Source organism: Eleutherodactylus coqui, chromosome 8, assembly GCF_035609145.1.
Source record: "Eleutherodactylus coqui strain aEleCoq1 chromosome 8, aEleCoq1.hap1, whole genome shotgun sequence".
Taxonomy (NCBI): domain Eukaryota; kingdom Metazoa; phylum Chordata; class Amphibia; order Anura; family Eleutherodactylidae; genus Eleutherodactylus; species Eleutherodactylus coqui.
The window spans coordinates 102,482,435-102,501,765 of record NC_089844.1 but is presented as its reverse complement, the minus strand read 5'-3'; the positions used below and the strand labels follow the sequence as shown (position 1 = coordinate 102,501,765).

The following is a 19,331-nucleotide window of genomic DNA, read 5'->3' as shown; positions in this document are numbered from 1 at the left end:
ACATAACCTACCGTGACTGCGACATGACAGTTATGAAAAATGTAAACTTTGGGATTTTTGGTCACAGGCTATATGACGCACCAGCATAGACTTCAATGGAAGATGTGTGCGACTCCCTTGTGAGGTCTGCATTTTTTTGGGTGTGTAAAGGGTGTTAAAAATGTTAAATTGCATGCAAAATAACACCATGAAATAGTCACATAAAATCAATGTGACACAATTTTGCTTGTGTAACTCACAATCACAAAACCCAAGTTGCTGTGTGGCTCTAGCTTTAAGGGCAAACAAACAAAACAGACCATAATGACAAATTCATTAAATGCATTTAGGGTAATTTACTGGTATGAACAAATTAACAAATGTCTGTTTTTGGCTGAGTGCCATATTTGTGAAGTCCCTTCTGCCCTGTCGCAGCTGTCGGATACTGCTGGCGAAACTGCCGATGAATACCAGAGCAGTCTAGACAGGTGTGAATACAGGAGACTAATGGTAGTTAGATACAGGACCAGACTGAACACTGGGGTACAGTTATGAACAAAACACCCTGAACATTCTAGTCTGGACCTGTCTCAAAGCAGAGCTCCCGTCCTGAAAAGGACGACCCCACTGCTTGTTTGAAACAAAGTCTAAAGTCAGAAATGAACCGGACCAGGGACTATGGAAGGATTGGACATAGAACACTGGTAACAGACAGATAAGCTGAAAGTCTAGCCAGGCCCAGAATACAAGAATTATAACCAACACCCTCAGCAAGGAGGAGCTGAATTGTATATAAAAAGAAAGCAGCACACTGCCTGACTAGGCTGCCAATCAATCCAGCCAGCCCAACAGCTAAACACTTCTAATAAGATTACTGTTTAGCTGGCTGGACTGTCAATCATCAGCCATTCCTTCAGATGAACAGTTGCAAAGACATGTTTAACCCTTGATGACTGACTAAAACACGTGTGCATCACATGATCCAGGGCTGATGAAGGGACATCACCCAGACCCAATCCCAAGACACGGAAGCCACTGGTGCTAGCAGCACTGTGGCAGACCTGTTTTTTGTGTGATAGTTAATGAATGTGGCAATCATTGCACAGGCAGGAAGTAAAAGGGCATATATAAGGGAACCTTCCCAATGTTCCACTCAAAATACACCCTATACCATATAACAAAAACTTGACTCCTCTCATACATACAGTTTTCTTTATAAAATGATCATGTTTTTTTACCTATGTGTGTGGAAGTCATAATATAGGTGAACTTGGATGGATCCACTCATCAGGCACTATGTTTTTGGGTGTGTTTGTATGATATAACATTTTCTGAGACCCAATTAAGGCTTAGGTCACATTACATGTCGGTGTTTATCCAGCCTTTCTGCACCAGGTATCCATCTGAATCCCCCAAGATAGCATCCAGATGGAACCTTGGATGAAACCACAGGCTTTAAGTAGTCAAAGGGAGACCACTTTGGTCTCCATTTGACCTAGTTTGCATTCCTTGCAGGCAAATATGCCAGGAGTGAATGAAAACTTAGTCAAGCAGAAACTAAAGGGGTAACTAACAAAAGCCAATGGTTCCAGCCAGGATTCCATATGAATGTTGTTTTAGGTAATTCAGACAGAATCCCGGATGGAAATGTTGGGTGCACACAGAAATGCTGTATGAACCCATCCTAATATGTTCTATGTAAATGACCTGTAAGAACAATTTTCATTTTATGATAATCATTGGCTCTGTGATTGAAATGAATCGGTTATGTCACAATTTGTGTCCTTACACCAATGAGCCCTATTTTTTTTTAGTTTCAATAGAGTCTTTTATGTCATCAAGATACGACACAAATGAATGTTCTGCACTGTAAAATGCTATTTAATCGTTTCCATTGTTGTGCATTAACATTTATGAAACTGTGTAAATGAAATGTGGAAGAGTTGCCCACAACAATCATCTGATTAAATAAACAATTTCCAAAAGGGTCTCTAAAAAATTAGATATAGAATATGATTTGTTGCAATGGACAACTACTTTACTTGTCCTTTGTACCAGTTTTGATAAATCTCACACTCTTTGTACAATTCTTGTAATCATAATAATTCAATTAGTTTTTGTATCTAACACTATCACAGTTATAGTGTTTAAGGCCTCGTTCACATGAGGGTAGTTTACAGGCTGTTACGACAGCGTGTAAACCACGCTTCTATAGCAAACAATAGGTACTGACCATGGTGCTGATCATCGGCTCCTATGGGAGCCATGGCAGCACTCTGCCTGCAGCACGGACATGTGAACAGGCTGCTCCACGAAGCAGCTTATTCACCGCAGATTTCTTGCATATCAGCAGCAAGGTTTACACGCTGTTGTAACAGCGTATAAACCACGCTCGTCTGAACGATGCCTAAGCCCATTGCTAAATCTCTGCAGGGCTTATCAAATGTGGCCTATATGGGTGTATATATAATATCCAAACAAGGCAGATACACCCACAAAATACTAATGAGAAGGGCACAAAATATCTATAAAAGGAAACACAAAAAGGGCATATGGGAATCTGATTCTAGACTTCTGATATCCCTGCCTAAAAGCAGAGTGCTTACCCTGATAAGAGCAACCCCACATCAGGAACTTGAGGTGATCCTGACTCTCCCTAAGTGCTGACAGGGAATTGTGGCAAAGGATAGATGACACTATAATATGTGACTAACCACTAAGACCCAGGACAGCAAATGTTAAACAGCTTCACAGGTGTTAAAGTGAATGTGCAGCAAATCTCGTTTGGCTGGAGACTCAGATCAGGCAGGAAACCGCAGCCAGGACAAGAACACCTTAAGACAGCATTTTTCAGACAAAAGCCCGCAGACCAAACGAAGAATACTTTCAGACCTGTGTATTCTCAGACTTGACCAAAAATTTAACTCGCACTCTATGAGAGTAGCAGTAGGAATAAATGTACGCAGACAAATGCTCATTAGCTGGCTTAGTCGGTTCCTCTAGCAGGCCAACCAATCAGTCAGAACTGCAGAATAGATGTATTTCTGTCGGCATTCAGTGCCAAAATGACAGTGAGAATGCACTAGAAAGAAGATCACATGGACCAAGGCTGCCACTATGACATCACCCTGGTCCCATTTTTCTGCTGGCGCACCGTGGAACCCAGTCTGAATCATATTGATTTTTGTCGACTTTCTATATGATCATCTCCCCATACATTGAACTGAATGATTATCAATGCAGTGGAACATAAGAGATTAAACTAGTTCATTATATTTATGGATAGATTGTGCATAGTAGTTATATTAGTTAAAACCAATAAAGATTAAAACAGCAATTATTACTAAGCCCTAAAGGTGGCCATAGAACGTAAACTAAATTTGGCCAAACTCATTGATTCCAGTGGGACTAACCAATCAGAAAACATTCATTCTGCAGATGTTGGGAAAAAAGACCAGCATGTTGAATTTCAACATGTCAATCCTCTGTCCTCAAAGGCTATAAGCTGCCAACAGGGGTGTCCGGCAGCAGTTTATTCACTCTCCCCATTGAGAACAAATACATGCTTGGCCAAACGAGCATGCATGTATATAAGGGAAGTCGGGGGAATACCTGTGAGCCGAACGACAGTTATTGAATGTGCATAGCCACCTAAAGTAGAAGTATAGTAACAAAGCATAGGATGGAGCTAAAGAATGGTGGAGAGCAGAGGCATAACTCGAAGCTTCTGGGCCTCAATGCAAAACCTGTAACCGGGCCCCGAACTATAATGCTTTATTCATAGTACTGGGCTCCATATATGGAAAAGAGAGGTGTTATGGGCCCCCTAAGGCTCCTGGGCCCGGGTCAACCGCATCCCCTGCATCCTCTATAGTTATGCCCTTGGTGGAGAGCATGATTTATACTTTGCCCATAGATTTGGAACACACACACATGTCTGAGCCAAATGTCCCCCACTAAGGACTCTCTCACATGAGCATTTGGTATTGCGTTTTATGCTCGAGAGTTTTGCGCATATAATACACGGAAATAAACTTTACATTGCTTTCAACAGTGCCTCTCACACACAGCATGTGAAATACCTGTGAAGAAAAGAATGCATTATGCTCTATCTGTTGCTTATTACACACACATATACGTCAAGATAGTGTATGGGGATTTTTCGGTACACAGCAGTACATAATGCATTGCGTGCTTCTCATGCGGGAGATATGCCCACAAAGAACGCTCACATGAGAGGGCCCTAAGATATATAGAAACAAGCATTGGCCCCTACAGCCTTAAGAACTATACAGTATTAACAGAAAGCATATTAGTTTTAGGTTGTGGCTTGTCTTATTTCTCTGCTTAGTTCCATAGATTTCTCATTGAATGGTTGTGTGCATTGAATAAAGGCACAACATTCACTAAACACTGCGGCCGCCCTCACACAGGCATGAAAAACTGCACGAGATTCGTGTATGACGCCATTCTTTTTTATGGAGTCATATACATGAGCGATGTTTTCCTGCATGCACCTTGACGCAATCTATGTGGGAAACAAAGCGCGGCATGTTCTATCTTGTTGCGTCCTCTCGCATGGCAGCTCCATTTTTTACAATGTTGTCCCCATTAAAAGCAAACTCCGCGATCCTCTGGGTGCGACAGCCGCGGCGAAGGATTGCTTCTTCCTCAAAGTGATATGAGGCTGTTTTCCCATGTAAACGCCTCGCATCCCTGGGGAATTCATATGGTGAGCAGTGCAATATAGGGCTCTGAATCCCACTCCCATATCACGCTGTGAGGTTAGCCTTAGGGCTCCTTCACTTGGGTATATGTGTTTTTGTGCATGCCCCAGTGCAACATATTAGCGTATTTTACTGTACTTTTCGCGAACGCAGGGCATGTTCGTTTGCGTGAGGCAGACGGACACATCCCGATTTAAATGGCTATTCAGCCTAATGAGTTCCAGATGTGTTTTTTTATTCACATGTTCTGCATCTGTGTCCGCATTACACACGCATTTGCGCACCTTCCATAGACTTCTATTGGGACCCTTGTTGCGTAAATGTGCACAAAAATAGAGCAGGTCATATTTTTTTTGTACGTGCTCCAAATATGCACGCCAAAAAAGAAATGTGAATGCACCCACTGAATTCCTGACTTCTATTCTATGCGTACTGCGCGTGCAAATACGCATATATGAAAGCGCTCTAACCCTCATACGTATATTAACCTTCTCCAAATTCTAACCACGCACAAACTATTACAGCGTGATCTGCTCCTCTTCGAGTACCCTTTACACTGATACTGTCCAATTTAGGTTCTCCACTGGAAGCAAAGCCTCTAGGGTACGAGGATTCACATATTTGTTGCAACATTCCGTCTCGTTCATGTTAATGGGGCTTACAGAAATTCATGCACATGTGGCAGAAACACCCCATCCAGATGTATGAACTAATTTTCTGGAATACATCGACTGTGTGTGAATATACCCTTAACCGTCCAAGTGGACACCTCCGTGGTGAACGACTCTAATGACATCCTGTTGGGGGATTTCATTCTGTTGATCCAATTTAGTTAATTTTTCTTCATCCTAGCACAAATTAAGAAATACACTGACGCTGAACCTCAATGCCGCATAATATTAATAGCCCTTTCGCTCAGCTCATAAGTCTAGTTTTTGTCTAATTAAGTTTACAGCACTGCCAGGAAAGGGAATATAATGCAAAAGAAGTAAAATGATTGTGCATTGGTCTAGTCAGGAGGTAAATGAGAGATGCTAGCAGAGGAATGGCATAATTTCCTCAAGAGAATCCAATGCATTAAATACTTCAATTTCAAACTGATAAATCAATTTCACCAGTGCCTTGAAAAGACTGCAGACCTTTAGGGATCTTTTCATATGGAAAGGTTCAGCTTCAGCTCTCACTAATGTCATTACGGCTCTTAATGCAAAGTGATATACTCTGTTGCAGAAAGCCATTGTCACTTCTTTTTTTCTTTTCTCCACCTCAAAGCCTGCAGGATTTTACCAAAGCTTAAGACAGAGACAGCACAATAGACTTTCTTTGTGTACATTATGTGGCAAACAAAAAAAACATGTAATAAAATAAAGCACGGCGTGTGAGGCAGAAAAGGAAAACAACTTTATCTTTGCTTGGTAAATAATACAATAAAGCCACTTATACGGAAGACTATAAAAATATCACAGTTCTATGCAGTGCATTCCAATGAGCAGACGGCTGTAAATAGCTCTTGCCTCACAAACCAAGTGCTCATATAATCAACCGGCAAATAATTAGGGCAGAAAAACACTACAAACTGGAATGTTAACCTCCATATTTTAGCAGAGCTCACAACATGGAATGTGCAGCCAGAATTTATGTCTCCCGCACGATCTGGAGCAAAGCTTATTAGCATCAAGACTACAGCAATAACTAGGGAAAGTTAAAGACGTTATCTAGGACGTATTGATGGCCTACTGTATCCTTATGGCGCTTTTACATGGAACTGTTATCGCTCAAAATTGTTCAGGCTGCCGCGGGAATTTCAATTATGATTGTCCCAGGTAAATGCATGCAACTGAACAAGTAGTTTAGTCATTCAGATCATGCAGGAAACTGAACGACGAGACGTTCTGGGTAAGTAGCAGTCGTTGCCTTTTGAACAACTTTCTGTTTACTGTGAATGGAGGCAGATAGGGGGACGGGGGAATGCTACCCGGCCCACTCCACTTCTAGTCTGGCAGTGCTGTGAGGGATGCCAACGATACTCACTTATATGTAATAGTACAGGAGCGAGCATTACTGGGATGAGTGTCGGGAGTCATTTGCCCGACAGTGTGTAAAAGGACCATTGACTATTTGGATAGGTGATTAGTCTCAAATTGGTGGAGATCCAACTCTAGCACCCCCTCTGATCACCTAACTGAAAGGGTTTTAGCTAGAGATGAGCGAGTATACTCGCTAAGGACAACTGCTCGATTGAGCATTGTCCTTAGCGAGTATGTCACCCGCGCCGGCAGAGAAGGTTCGGCTGCCGGCGCGGGTGACAGGTGAGTTGCGGCAGTCAGCAGGGGGGAGCGGGGGGGAGAGAGGGAGAGAGAGATCTCCCCTCCGTTCCTCCCCGCTCTCCCCGCCCGCCGCCGGCAGCCGAATCTTTGCTCCCGAGCGGACAGGTACTCGCTAAGGGCAATGCTCACTCGAGCAATTGCCCTTAGCGAGTATACTCGCTCATCTTTAGTTATAGCACTCAAGTGAGCTCTGCGGTCTCTTCTGCAACCTGTGATGTCATGTTCATCATCACATGGTTTAGTAGATCAATCCTATTCAAAAGAATGACAGTGAGTTGTAAAACCAGGCAGAGTCAGAGTGCAATAGCCCCTTCTGATTAGAAGCATGCTGGAAGATGGATCTGCAGGTTCCAATATTAATGATTTTGGTGCTGGAAGCTGCACCCCCATTGTTCTGACATTGATTACCTATCCTAATATTTAATTCTTAGCTGGCTCCTTTAAAGTAAAAATGTTCATCTGGATTTGAGCCAGGAACATAACTTGAAGTTCCTGGGCCCTGATGCAAAATCTGCAATGATGAACCCATTTAGTATAGTATCATTTATAATATTGGGGTCTTCTTACATGGTAAAAAAGGTCTTTGGGCCACCCCAGGCATCGAAAATGTGGTGCGACTACGCCCTGTATACCTAAATAGGCTTTGCATTTCAGTCCCTAGAATCTCACTGTTGCCTATTTCAGATGACTGTAATAACCTCACATTTAAGGTCCTTATTATGGCTGCAAGACTCAGAACCTTTGTGGGTCAACTGATCCCCATTTAACCTTATAATTCCTGAACTGTGGGGATCCACATGTTGCAATCATCATATGGGCTCTAAGGAAGTCCATATTATAAAAAAAGCCTTACAAAGCATTCTAGAATGCGAAAGGTTTGAGATTATTGTGGCCTACTTCAAAGTAAGTAAAATTTAGTGGGAAAAAAGGTTAAAGAAAAATTGACCCTATCCTAGATAAAGCTGAATTTTCACTTAATCTTAGAGCAACAGAAAAAAGTATTTCTAGAACTTGTACAAAAGGAATATTCCACCGACGGCTTATAAAATAAAAAGGGATACAAAAGATAATTAATACAATAGTGGGGCCTTTATTCACATCAAGCTATTTATGTACAGTATTAAAGGGGTATTCTGGGACTTTGCTAACTTTTTCTATTAATGACCGCCAATAAAAAGTTAACAAAGTCCCGGAATACCCTTTTAATAGCTATTCCAATGCAGATCTCTAATCTGAAAATTATTCAAGCTGAAGTCACTGTATAGCCATCTTTTATTTTGTAGAGTCATACAGCTTATTAGTAGTAGACAAAAAATAAATGATTTTTCCTGATGCCTATTTGCTACCTTTGTACAGCATCGTATCACGGTCGTATTTTCTGCTAAAAGTTATGCTTCTAGTCAGAAGCATAGCTGTAAGGGGCTATTCAGGTCTTTAAAATCGACGGCCTCTACTTAGAACAGGTATCTATTTAAGATCAGTGGGGGTGTAATCACATTAAAGTGAATGAGACAAAGCTACAATACCAAATACAGTCACTACTAAACGTATGGCGCTCTGCAGTATGAACCTGTGTAAACAAAGAAGGGGATACGACATCCCTTGAATCAGCTAATGAGCGTGGGTGCTAAGAGTTGGACCCCCACAATCTAATATTGATGATGGCCTATCCTCAGGATTGACCATCAATTTGACAGAGACAGATAACTTTTTTAAAGATCGTGGGCCTCAATGCTAAAACTGTAACAGGGCATCTAATATTCTATATGCCGTCGATTGTACTAGTCACTTCTTATGTAGCTTTGCCCCAAGGCTCAGATGCAACTGTTTCCTCTGTACCCCCTATAGCTATACCATGGTTTCTTGGGTGAATAACTCTATTATTATTAAAACTATGGGCATTTGCATAGGAAAAGTAAGGCATATTAAAGTACAATATGGCTCAATCAGGCAATGAATGTAAATTAACCAACAATCATTCTAGAATGTCATCAAATAATCTTTTGCACTGGAAACGCTTAAAATGCAAATGAATGATTTAAAAATATATAACACATATTTGTATTTTGTTTATTTTTTTATTATTTCATGTAAATGGGCATATATATGTGTTCCCATAGTAGTCTATATGGAGACACATAAATACATCCACGATGTTTATGAACACATCACATCCATATGGGTTGTTATACACACATGCTTATGAAGATCACCACAGTCCCTGAGATCTGCACTTGGTTTCTAGATATCAGCAGACATGACTACAAATAAAATCTTAATCTTCTCGCTGTGTGTTGACCTGATACTGCTTGTACACTGCAGCCTTATAAAGTATTGCATATTATTGCTGTAAAATGCAAAACAAAGACCTAACCAGATTATAATGAATGCATATAATTAAAAGGAACACAACACTCATGGATATCCCTCTTATGTAATTTAAGGTAGCTCCAGATGCTGCAGTCATGCATAGACTATACGTTCCCCTAAGTGGAGATGCTGTACATGAGTGCCACACTGCCCCCTCTGGTGAAGAGACAAGCGTGGAGTCATAATCTGCATAACACCATGGTGCACATTTACAAAGCTTAATTTGTTAGACAATGGGCCTGTGTGTTAGTGAATACGGAGCAGTTGCTCTCTCTTTCACATCATCTACTGTACAGCAGTTACATTAATCAGAAAACAAAACAAAAACATCTACTCCCTGCCCCGGACAATCCGTCAAGGCCCAGCTGTAAGGAAAACAGATGGCGAATGAGCATTAGTGGTAATGTGGGCTCCTTTTCACTCAAGTAGGCAAAGCACTGACATTTCTCATGTGAAAATGGCACTGCGTATGTACAATGTGCTGAGAAAAATGCATCTTTACTGGTTTAATACATGCAGAATAATTAGTGAGTAACAGACTGCGGCCAATCAGGGTTTACGGAAAATGAAGAACAGGGATTTTAAATCACGCAATATTCTAATTTTCTATTAACAAACGCAGATAATCTATTAATCTTATTGATCTCACACTCCAATTTTTTATCTCTCTCTCCCTGTGTATCCATTTCTTGTCTTTTGCACTCCATATATATATAGATACACATCTATTTTTCACTCGTTCTCTTACTTTCCTTGTGTCTTGCCATCTCTTAGTTTTCATCTTTTTTCTAATATCTAATCTATTTATCCATCTCTCCGGCTCATATCTGTCCATCTCTGCGGCTCATATCTATTGATCTATCCGTTTCGTATCTATCCATCTATCCGTCTCATATCTATCCATCCTTCCGTCTCATATCTATTTGGCTATCCGTCTTGTATCTATCCGTCTCATATCTATCCATCTATTCATCTCATATCTATCCATCTTTCCGTCTCATATCTATTCGGCTATCTGACTTATATCTATCCGTCTCATATCTATCCATCTATTCATCTCATATTTATCCATTTATCCATCCTATGTCTATCCGTCCCATATCTATTCATCTCATATCTATACATCTATCCGTCTCATACCTATCCGCCTAATGTACATCCGTCTAATGTCTATACGTCTCATATCTATCCATCTATGCGTCTCTTATTTATCCATCTAATCGGTCTCATATCTATCCATCTATCTGTCTCATATCTATCCATCTCATATCAGTCCATCTCATATCTATCCATCTTTCCGTCTCATATCTATTCAGCTATCCGTCTTATATCTATCCGTCTCATATCTATCCATCTTTCCGTCTCATATCTATCTATCTTTCCGTCTCATATCTATCCATCTATCTGTCTCATATCTACCCATTTAATATCTATCTGTCTAATGTCTATATGTTTCATATCTATCCATCTATGTGTCTCTTATTTACCCATCTTATCGGTCTCATATCAATGCAGCTTATATCTATCCATCTATACGTCTCATATCTATCTGTCTCATATCCTTTTGAAAAAATCTATATGTCTCTATTTTATGTGTGTCTTTTTTTCTATCTTTCCCATATCTAATATCTATCTATCTTTTAACAAAATATACCATGAGCTACCTCGGTTAGTAGCTTATTCCACCTATAACAACCCCTTTTTTGCACCTCAAGTTTAGTAAGAACAGTACATGTTAGGCCCTGCATACATATCATATCTATCAATCTAATGTATCTCTCTATCTGTCTCTCCAGCTCATATCTGTCCATCTCTCCATCTCATATCTGTCCATCTCTCCGGCTCATATCTATACATCTATTTGTATTTAGATATAGATATCTGTTTCATATCTATCCGTCTCATATCAATCCGTATAATATCTATCTGTCTCATATCTAACTGTCTGATATCTATTCATCTATTCATCTGACATCTATTCATCTATCCGTCTCATACCTATCCATCTAATATCTATCCACCTAATGTACATCCGTCTAATGTCTATGCGTCCAATGTCTATGCGTCCAATGTCTATGCGTCTAATGTCTATGCGTCTAATGTCTATGCGTCTAATGTCTATGCGTCTAATGTCTATGCGTCTAATGTCTATGCGTCTAATGTCTATGCGTCTAATGTCTATACGTCTCATATCTATCCATCTATCTGTCCCCTATACTTTACAAATCTATATACCCCTATTTCATATCTATATTTTTATCTATCTATCTCATATCTAATATCTCTCTATCTATCTTTTAACAAAAGATACCATGAGCCACCTCTGTCAGTAGCTTATTTCACCTTTGAGACCCTCCTTTTTTGCACCTCAAAAGAACAGTACATGTTAGGCCATGCATGCATCTCATATCTATCTATCTATCTATCTATCTATCTATCTATCTATCTATCTATCTATCTATCTATCATCCTATTATTGTATATTCACTGTTCTATATATACACATCTATTTTTCTCTCGCTCTCTCACTTTCCCTCTGTCTTACCATCTCTTAGTTTTCATCTCTTTTCCAATATTTATCTAATATGTCTCCCCATTATCCATCCATCCATCCATCCATCCATCTCAAATCTATATCTATTTCATATCTATCTATCTTATATCTATCCTCGTTTTATTGTATCTTTACTGTTCCTCCAAATGAAGGTTAAAATGATTGCTGATTTGTGATAACCAGGAACAATGCTTCCAGTATGCTTGATTGCTCACACATGCCTGAATTACGCTTTCTGTATTTAAAATCTTGTTCCTCGATACAATGTCCAGCCTGATGCTCATGTATTTCAGAACTCTATAAAAGAGCAGCTCAGGCATTTCTCCCCCGGTCCTTCTGGATGTGCAGCTTATATTATCAGACATGGTTATGTAATCACATCCAGTTATCACAGCATGATCTATTGAGCTGCTCTCCAGTTCAAGCTTAGGGCAAGTGTCTACCACCAAGATGACGGTCATGTTTTCCACAAACCCTATTTGGAGTTGCAATTTCTGCTGCATGAGATCACAATTGCTGGGAGGAGGGAGGATGGGGTTTTTCCCATCTCGCACGTCACTGCTGAGATTCCAGGCAGCTTCCCTATCAACTGGGAATTGCAATGACAAGAAGCAGTATAGAACAATCTGCCTGCAGCATCATTAGACTGCAGTGCAGATAACACATGCAGTACTTCCACCATAGACTGTTACAGTCGATTGCAGAGTAAGCTCTATCCAACATATGGGTTCACATTTTAGGTGAATTGCCGCAGTGATTATGTTCCTGCGGCACAAGTCTCTTCTGGAAACATAGCTTTAAAGTGCTACGTATCATCGTATGACAGATCTTTTTGCATGCTGATAGCTGGAGCTTACAAAGGAAACAAAGTATATTCAGCTAGGACTCTATGCAGTGTAGCTTCGAATTATACAAGCAGGCAGCGGTTACACCTCGGATTTTTATACTAAATTTGCTTAAACATGCAGAGCTAAGGATATAAATAGGATAAATGTAACGTCTCCTAGCATCCTATACAATATGCATACGGTTGTAGATAATTCTACTCTATTATTGTATATTGCTCAATCCAACTCATCAAATATGCAGATCTATCATAAACTATTTCAATGCCCCTTTTTATTTCTATGGCTAAACAAAATGACAGGTTTTCAAGGCAAAATCCAAACTAAATAATTCATATTATTGTTCGACTTGACTTATTTATTAAGCAGCAAAGACGACTAACCACCGGACAGCAAATTAACTTATTGAAGATGCTGATTGACTTATTGCGCACTATTTAAAGAACACGGTTAACAGCTCTACTTCTCTTCATCTCCTTAGGGCCATCGGCCTGCACAGCTGATACCTATTCCTGCAAGCCCAGCACTTCCCAAATGCCAATTTTCTACTGTTTAAGCACTTAAGAATGACCAGTCACAGCCGCCATTAATGATCTACTGCAGGCTACTTTCTAATTAAAAAAAAGTTGATCCAGAAGTTTTAGTTCAATTGCTTTCGATCTAGGTATGTCCACCTTGAGCAATGTCTCCATTTTAGCTAAATTATTCCCAGATTACGGATGACTTCATTTTGAAAAATAAACCCAATGCATCATCATTAAGTGAGGAATACAAATTAACATTTCAAGCACGTTGACAAGGGCATGGCCCACTGTAAGATAACTTATTGTAGTGTACTTGAACAGATGGCAGTTTGACCACTGGTTAAAACGAATGTTTAGAGCAACATGTAACAAAACTTTGCTTTCTTGTGAGTAAATAGAATACATTGTGTAATGTAGTAAGATATTACTACTAAGGTGGACTAGGATTATTATCCACAGCAAGGCAGTTATTCTACATGGGGGGGAAAACATGTTTTTCTACACTAAGGGATGTTTTATATTTTTGTTAGACACAAAGTTCTGTATGGTGGGAGACTATATTATGATACAGAGTAGCAAAACACATAAATATGTGCATGAATTTAGCAGGAACATACATATCAAGTATTTCACAAACACACATGCGTATATGAAGACAGAGTCATACACAAACATACCAGCAAGCATACACAATATCACATTGGGATATATGGATAAAGCTAATAGAAATATGTATATATGAAATACAATTCATGCAAACACACATATAAGGAAATACCCATACAGTAAACAAACAGACAACATACGCATATCACATCATATGAGCGTAACTAAGGATGTGCATGTATGAAATATTAAGCAGATATACACAAATATACACAGCAAATACGCGCAAAGAGTACTTGTGATATAAAGTATCACTAAAGAAAAAACATACATGTACAAAAATGCATGCAGAAACATATGTCGTAGATGAAAACATGGATGCACACGCACTATATGTTAATTCAACACCAACTAAACATTATAAATGTCACTCTAAAATAAAACTGCAAAGTAACAAAGTAGGTATGAAACTTGTAAGGGTCTCTTAAGTGCAATGCTATGAACTTTGTACCTAGAAGAGGATTTTGTAGGCCATACCTGTCTGATAATCAACAGGAAACAATCAATTAGTAACATTTATACTGGACAATTCTATAGGCTCTTCAAGCATCTACAAAGGGAGGCGATCGCATTATAAGTGAGCCGCGTTCACGGTCTGCTGGTTCCAGATATGGGACACATGGATAGTTATTTGGTAATTTATAAAAGGTGTTAGTTATGTGCTAGGTATATAACATACTACCGATACATGAACTGTAAAGATACACAATTGTGATTCATTTTATACATTTTTTCATTACATTCAAATTTGGCAAAATCGGGACTTTCTCTTTCCTGAAGGTATGTTGCACTGCCGCTTTTTCCCACTATGACATAAAGTAAAAAATGAGTGGCGCCTTTTCTATTATGGCATAAATGTAGCAGAGTTGTCTTTTTTTTTTTGCATAGGACTGCAAATATTGCTACTACGCTGTGATGCTACGAGTTGTTATAAGTTTTAGAGTTAAAAGAATGGAAAAACAATGCAGCCCAAAGTGCTAAGTGACAACATTCAGTTCTCTGATATTTTACCTTCCCGATACAAATGGCTAACAAGTATAAGCCTATGCAGAACTTTGCATCAAACAGCTTGTTAAAGCCATCCCATCAGTCTATAACCAATTTATAGCGTGACAGCCAATCAATGTGTAATACAGTAGTGTTGTGTACCATGTATGCATGTGTATTATTGTACAGATGTGAGTGTTGTGTAGATGTGTATCAATATGTACAGTGTTTGGATATGTATTTTGTATATTGTTATTCTTTTCATTATTATTATTATTGTGTGTTTGTGGCATAAATGTATCTTGTTGTATAACCATGTACATTCTATGCATGTATGTATCATACATGTGTGCCATGTACAGATATGTGTTCATGAATGCATATGCATTTTCATATAAATGTGTATATTTGTCTGGATGTGTAAATGTATATGAGTATTATTACATGAATGTGTACAGTGTTCAGATTTGTATTGCTGTGCAGTATATATATGCATATTACTGCATGGTTGTGTCTAGAAGTGAATAATTGAATTAAGGCGTATTACTGTCTGCGAATATGAGGTGTAATGGGATGTCTGGTCTGTAGATATGTAGTGTAGTATATAGATGTGTAGGCGTATCACTGTGTACTTTTGTATTGACATGTAGAGATGTGTAATGTTGAATGGATGTGTCATATTGTATGAATGTATAGACGTGTATTATTGGATGCGTATTATTGTATGGGTGTGTATATCTGTATAAATGTTAGCGGTGTATGGATATATTATTGAATAGGTGTATATTACATAGATGTTCATGTAAATTTATCTTGTAAGGATGAGTATTATTGTATGATGATATAGTGTATATTCTATGGAGTTGTCCAATGTCTACTATTGTATGGATATAAACATTATGCAGGTTCATGTGTGTATCTTGCACATTAACTATTTGTGTGGCTTCAAAAGCGGAAATATTCTTTTGAAAGCAGAACTACTCTATGCTGCATAGTAAAAGCCTGGCAGTACACAACAACAGTGAATGTTCCTTTGTAAACTATATCAGAATACTATAGTCGTACCCTGCAGAGTGTGTGTATTTTTATAGAGAATTATGTTGTGTATAATGCAGACGCTCTCAATGCAAAAATTGGCAATTCTTTAAGGAGCTATAGTTGGCACGGTAGCGGGAAAAAAAAAAACCGTTGACAAGAAAATCATGTATTTCCATAATATCTGCTCACCAGAAGTCCTTTAAGATTCTTTACAATGAAAAAATGACAATAAACCAAATAGTTTTTTTTTACTGGTGTAATTTCTTGGTTCCATTTAGTTCTGTTTCATCCAACTTGTCATTCATACAGATATGGTCCCCCTCCTATTGTGCTTTATGTGGCATTATTTGTAATAATAAAGCGTATAGCGGCAGCCTGTTGACATCTGCATGTATTTTCCTGGTTTATAAATAATGCAGACAACTGTTAAAAACTACTGGCAAAGGCGAAAAGTATCTGTTAAAATATTCAAGACAAATCTAAAATTTACACTGCGTTTGGAGTTAGTGGCAATAAATATTGGTGGGCTTTTATTGCACATTGTTTACGTCGTAATGGTCTATCCCTTATTACTATATGCAGACGGCTTCCATATTACATAAGGAAAAACGAGTCAATGAAATGCGTATATGCCTTGGTTACACATCAAACCTATATGCAATCAGACAAGTTACTGATGGAATGGAATTTGTATCAGCCACTCCTGGTGCCACTGAGTCCAGGAATGGATTATGTTCTTAGTGCACATCAGGTCCAGCGAGAGTGTAAATGGTTAATGCGGTTTTCCCTATAGCTAAATCCATACAGTAATACACTATCAGTCACGTTACTGTATTGAGAACATATTTAAAGAGAGGTTGCACCTTACCTGCAGTAGTAATGTGCTTGCATAGGACTGCAGATGGAGTGGAATGATCACATTAAATCACAATTGCCCCCATGTAAATCTCCCAACCCTTCGTAAGGTCCTTCTGACCTCTCACCTCCAAATGCATTTCACTCTTTACTGCTAATACTAAATATCCAAATCATGAAAGAAATAGTGCAAACAGATGACCAAGCAGGTCATATACAATAGCAAGACTTTGACCAATACCTAAAGCAAAGCTAATTAAAAAAAAAAAGGAGCTGTGGTGCAGATTAGATCTATGAAAGATTTATTTAAAGCAAAAGGACAGCCAGTTATTAGGGAAGAGGTAATTAAAAAGACAATCCTAGAAAGTTGATGTATTCAGCATTTATCAAATGCAAATTCGAATTGGGAATGCAAAAACATGAACTCGCATTGCTGTTCCCAAATCACCGTCACAATCTATGTACACATAAATCTTTTAGTATGCATATATTATAATATGCTAAAGTGACAACAAAGCCCATAGGGCAGCAGAGAATAAGCTGCAGGTCTTATTGTTTACTGCCTTGCCCTTTGCATAGGCAAGAAACTCATGCTATATCAGGACACCAGGTGAACCACACCATACCAGGATATTATAGAGGAAATCTAGCATTGTTTAATTAAATTACTTACGAGCCAGCGTGAAGAATAACCAAATAAAATGTATGGACCTTTTACTAGAACAGCATGTATGCATCACACTCAGTCCTGTGCAGGATATTATTATTACTGCATGGGTAATAAAAAAAAAAAAGACTGCTACTGTAGTATAGTTTACACTAAGTCACATGATACAAATCCAAGTTTAGGTTTTTTTTTGCAAAATTGCAATAAAATTCACATAAATATACAGTAAAGTGTCGCCTATATTGCTTCCTTTCTAACCTGCCCAATGTAGTTCGCTATAAATTATGATATGTAAATACGGTACAATGGAGATAGCAGCGCACCCCACTAATGCAGCAAAGACTGTGTACAAATATTGCAGCAGGTACGTCTCATATACATATATGTCTCTCCTCGGTGACATGCACAGGCGGTCTACAGATAAAGTTTGTATGTAAGTAGGTGTCTATGAATAGGACCACACTGGTGCATAAACAGATTGCTATACCCCACATGACAATGTATATGAATGCTGCTTTCTCCATGTACTACATGTGCACAGTCATTACCATTTAATATCACTGAAAAGGTCCATTTATGATTATGCAGCACAAAGATAGCCATTGTGAAGACTTAAGTCACAGGTGAGGAAATTAATACAGTCCAGACTAGAGAGAGATTAGAAAATAGACACCCTCCTGAGATATATATCAAGGCATTTTGCTTCTGCAAGCCTATGAAGCAGGATCAGGCAATAAGATCACACTTTAACCACTTACACTGGTGCAATGCTTAATTCCTATGCGTTAACTCTTTTCATGTCCTAGGAAGCCAAGGTTTTGCAGGCAACATCCATTGCTTCTCTCCCTATTATTAGGTTATTAGCTTTAACAGAACGTTTCAAGTTCACAAAAGGAGACATTTACATCTCATTAAAATAATGCTGCCTAGTATTTTAGAGAAAGCCACTAAAGCAGACACTTCCCCAGGACTGCAGCAAGTCATGGACAGATACACAAGCCTGAATTAGAATGATGCAGAATGGGTTTACATGTTATCATTTAATGTCCAGGTTATGTTTTCTAACAGCAGCAGCAGCCTGAATCCATGATTCCCAGATAAGATGCCTATTGCAGGAAGAAGAAGCTGCTGAGATTCTATACAGCACACTCACATCTTAACCTCACAACCTAGAAGACATTCCAGTGGAAGCAATCTATGCCAGTCTTATCGCTGCTTTCTCCCAACTTGTTAAATAATAGGTTACATTCAGAATGAGACTAGAAAGCTACAGTCAAGTTCATCTGTTACAAAAAAAAGCAACATGAGAAAAGAGCAAAGCAAGAAGAAAACTTACCTGCTGCAAGTACATAAAAGTCAAGGCACAAGAGAGCTGTGGACACATGCCCACATTCGGCAGTGCCACGCAGGTTGCACCCGTCAGAGGATGCTGCATGGTGTTGCTCTGGAGTCGACGTAGAACAAGTGAAGGGGCTAGCATGCAAGCACGTTTGTCCTGTCTTGTCAGCAGCTTTTAAATCGTCTTTTTTTTTTAAGTTGCGGTTACTTAAAGTTACCAAAAAAAGAAAAAAAAAAGTCTTTTTTTTTTTTTTTTTAAATGTCCCCTTTGCTATCCTTACTGCTGGAAACGTGTGTTCATTTGTCAGCTAAGGCAACTAGGCAAATTAAAAGTGAAACCGCTTAAATGGATAGAATACAAAAACGAGGGATTTAAACCAAAGCCTGCAGCCTTAATGAAGAGTCAATGTAACTTCCTCAATGACAGCGAAGAGAAGGGAGCTTCGGCGTTTCC

The 19,331-nt window shown here is 38.9% G+C and overlaps 1 protein-coding gene across 2 annotated transcripts in view; it reads right to left on the bottom strand.

Moving 5' to 3' along the window:
* RBFOX1 (RNA binding fox-1 homolog 1) overlaps positions 1 to 19,078 on the bottom strand; it is a 744,520-nt gene extending 725,442 nt beyond the window's left edge. For both annotated transcript variants that reach the window (XM_066576151.1, XM_066576152.1), the window contains exon 1: positions 18,876 to 19,078. In XM_066576151.1, the coding sequence (XP_066432248.1) occupies positions 18,876 to 19,019 (144 nt within the window). In that variant the 5' untranslated portion in view covers positions 19,020 to 19,078. The remainder of the gene's footprint in view (positions 1 to 18,875) is intronic.
* Positions 19,079 to 19,331: the final 253 nt, after the last annotated feature.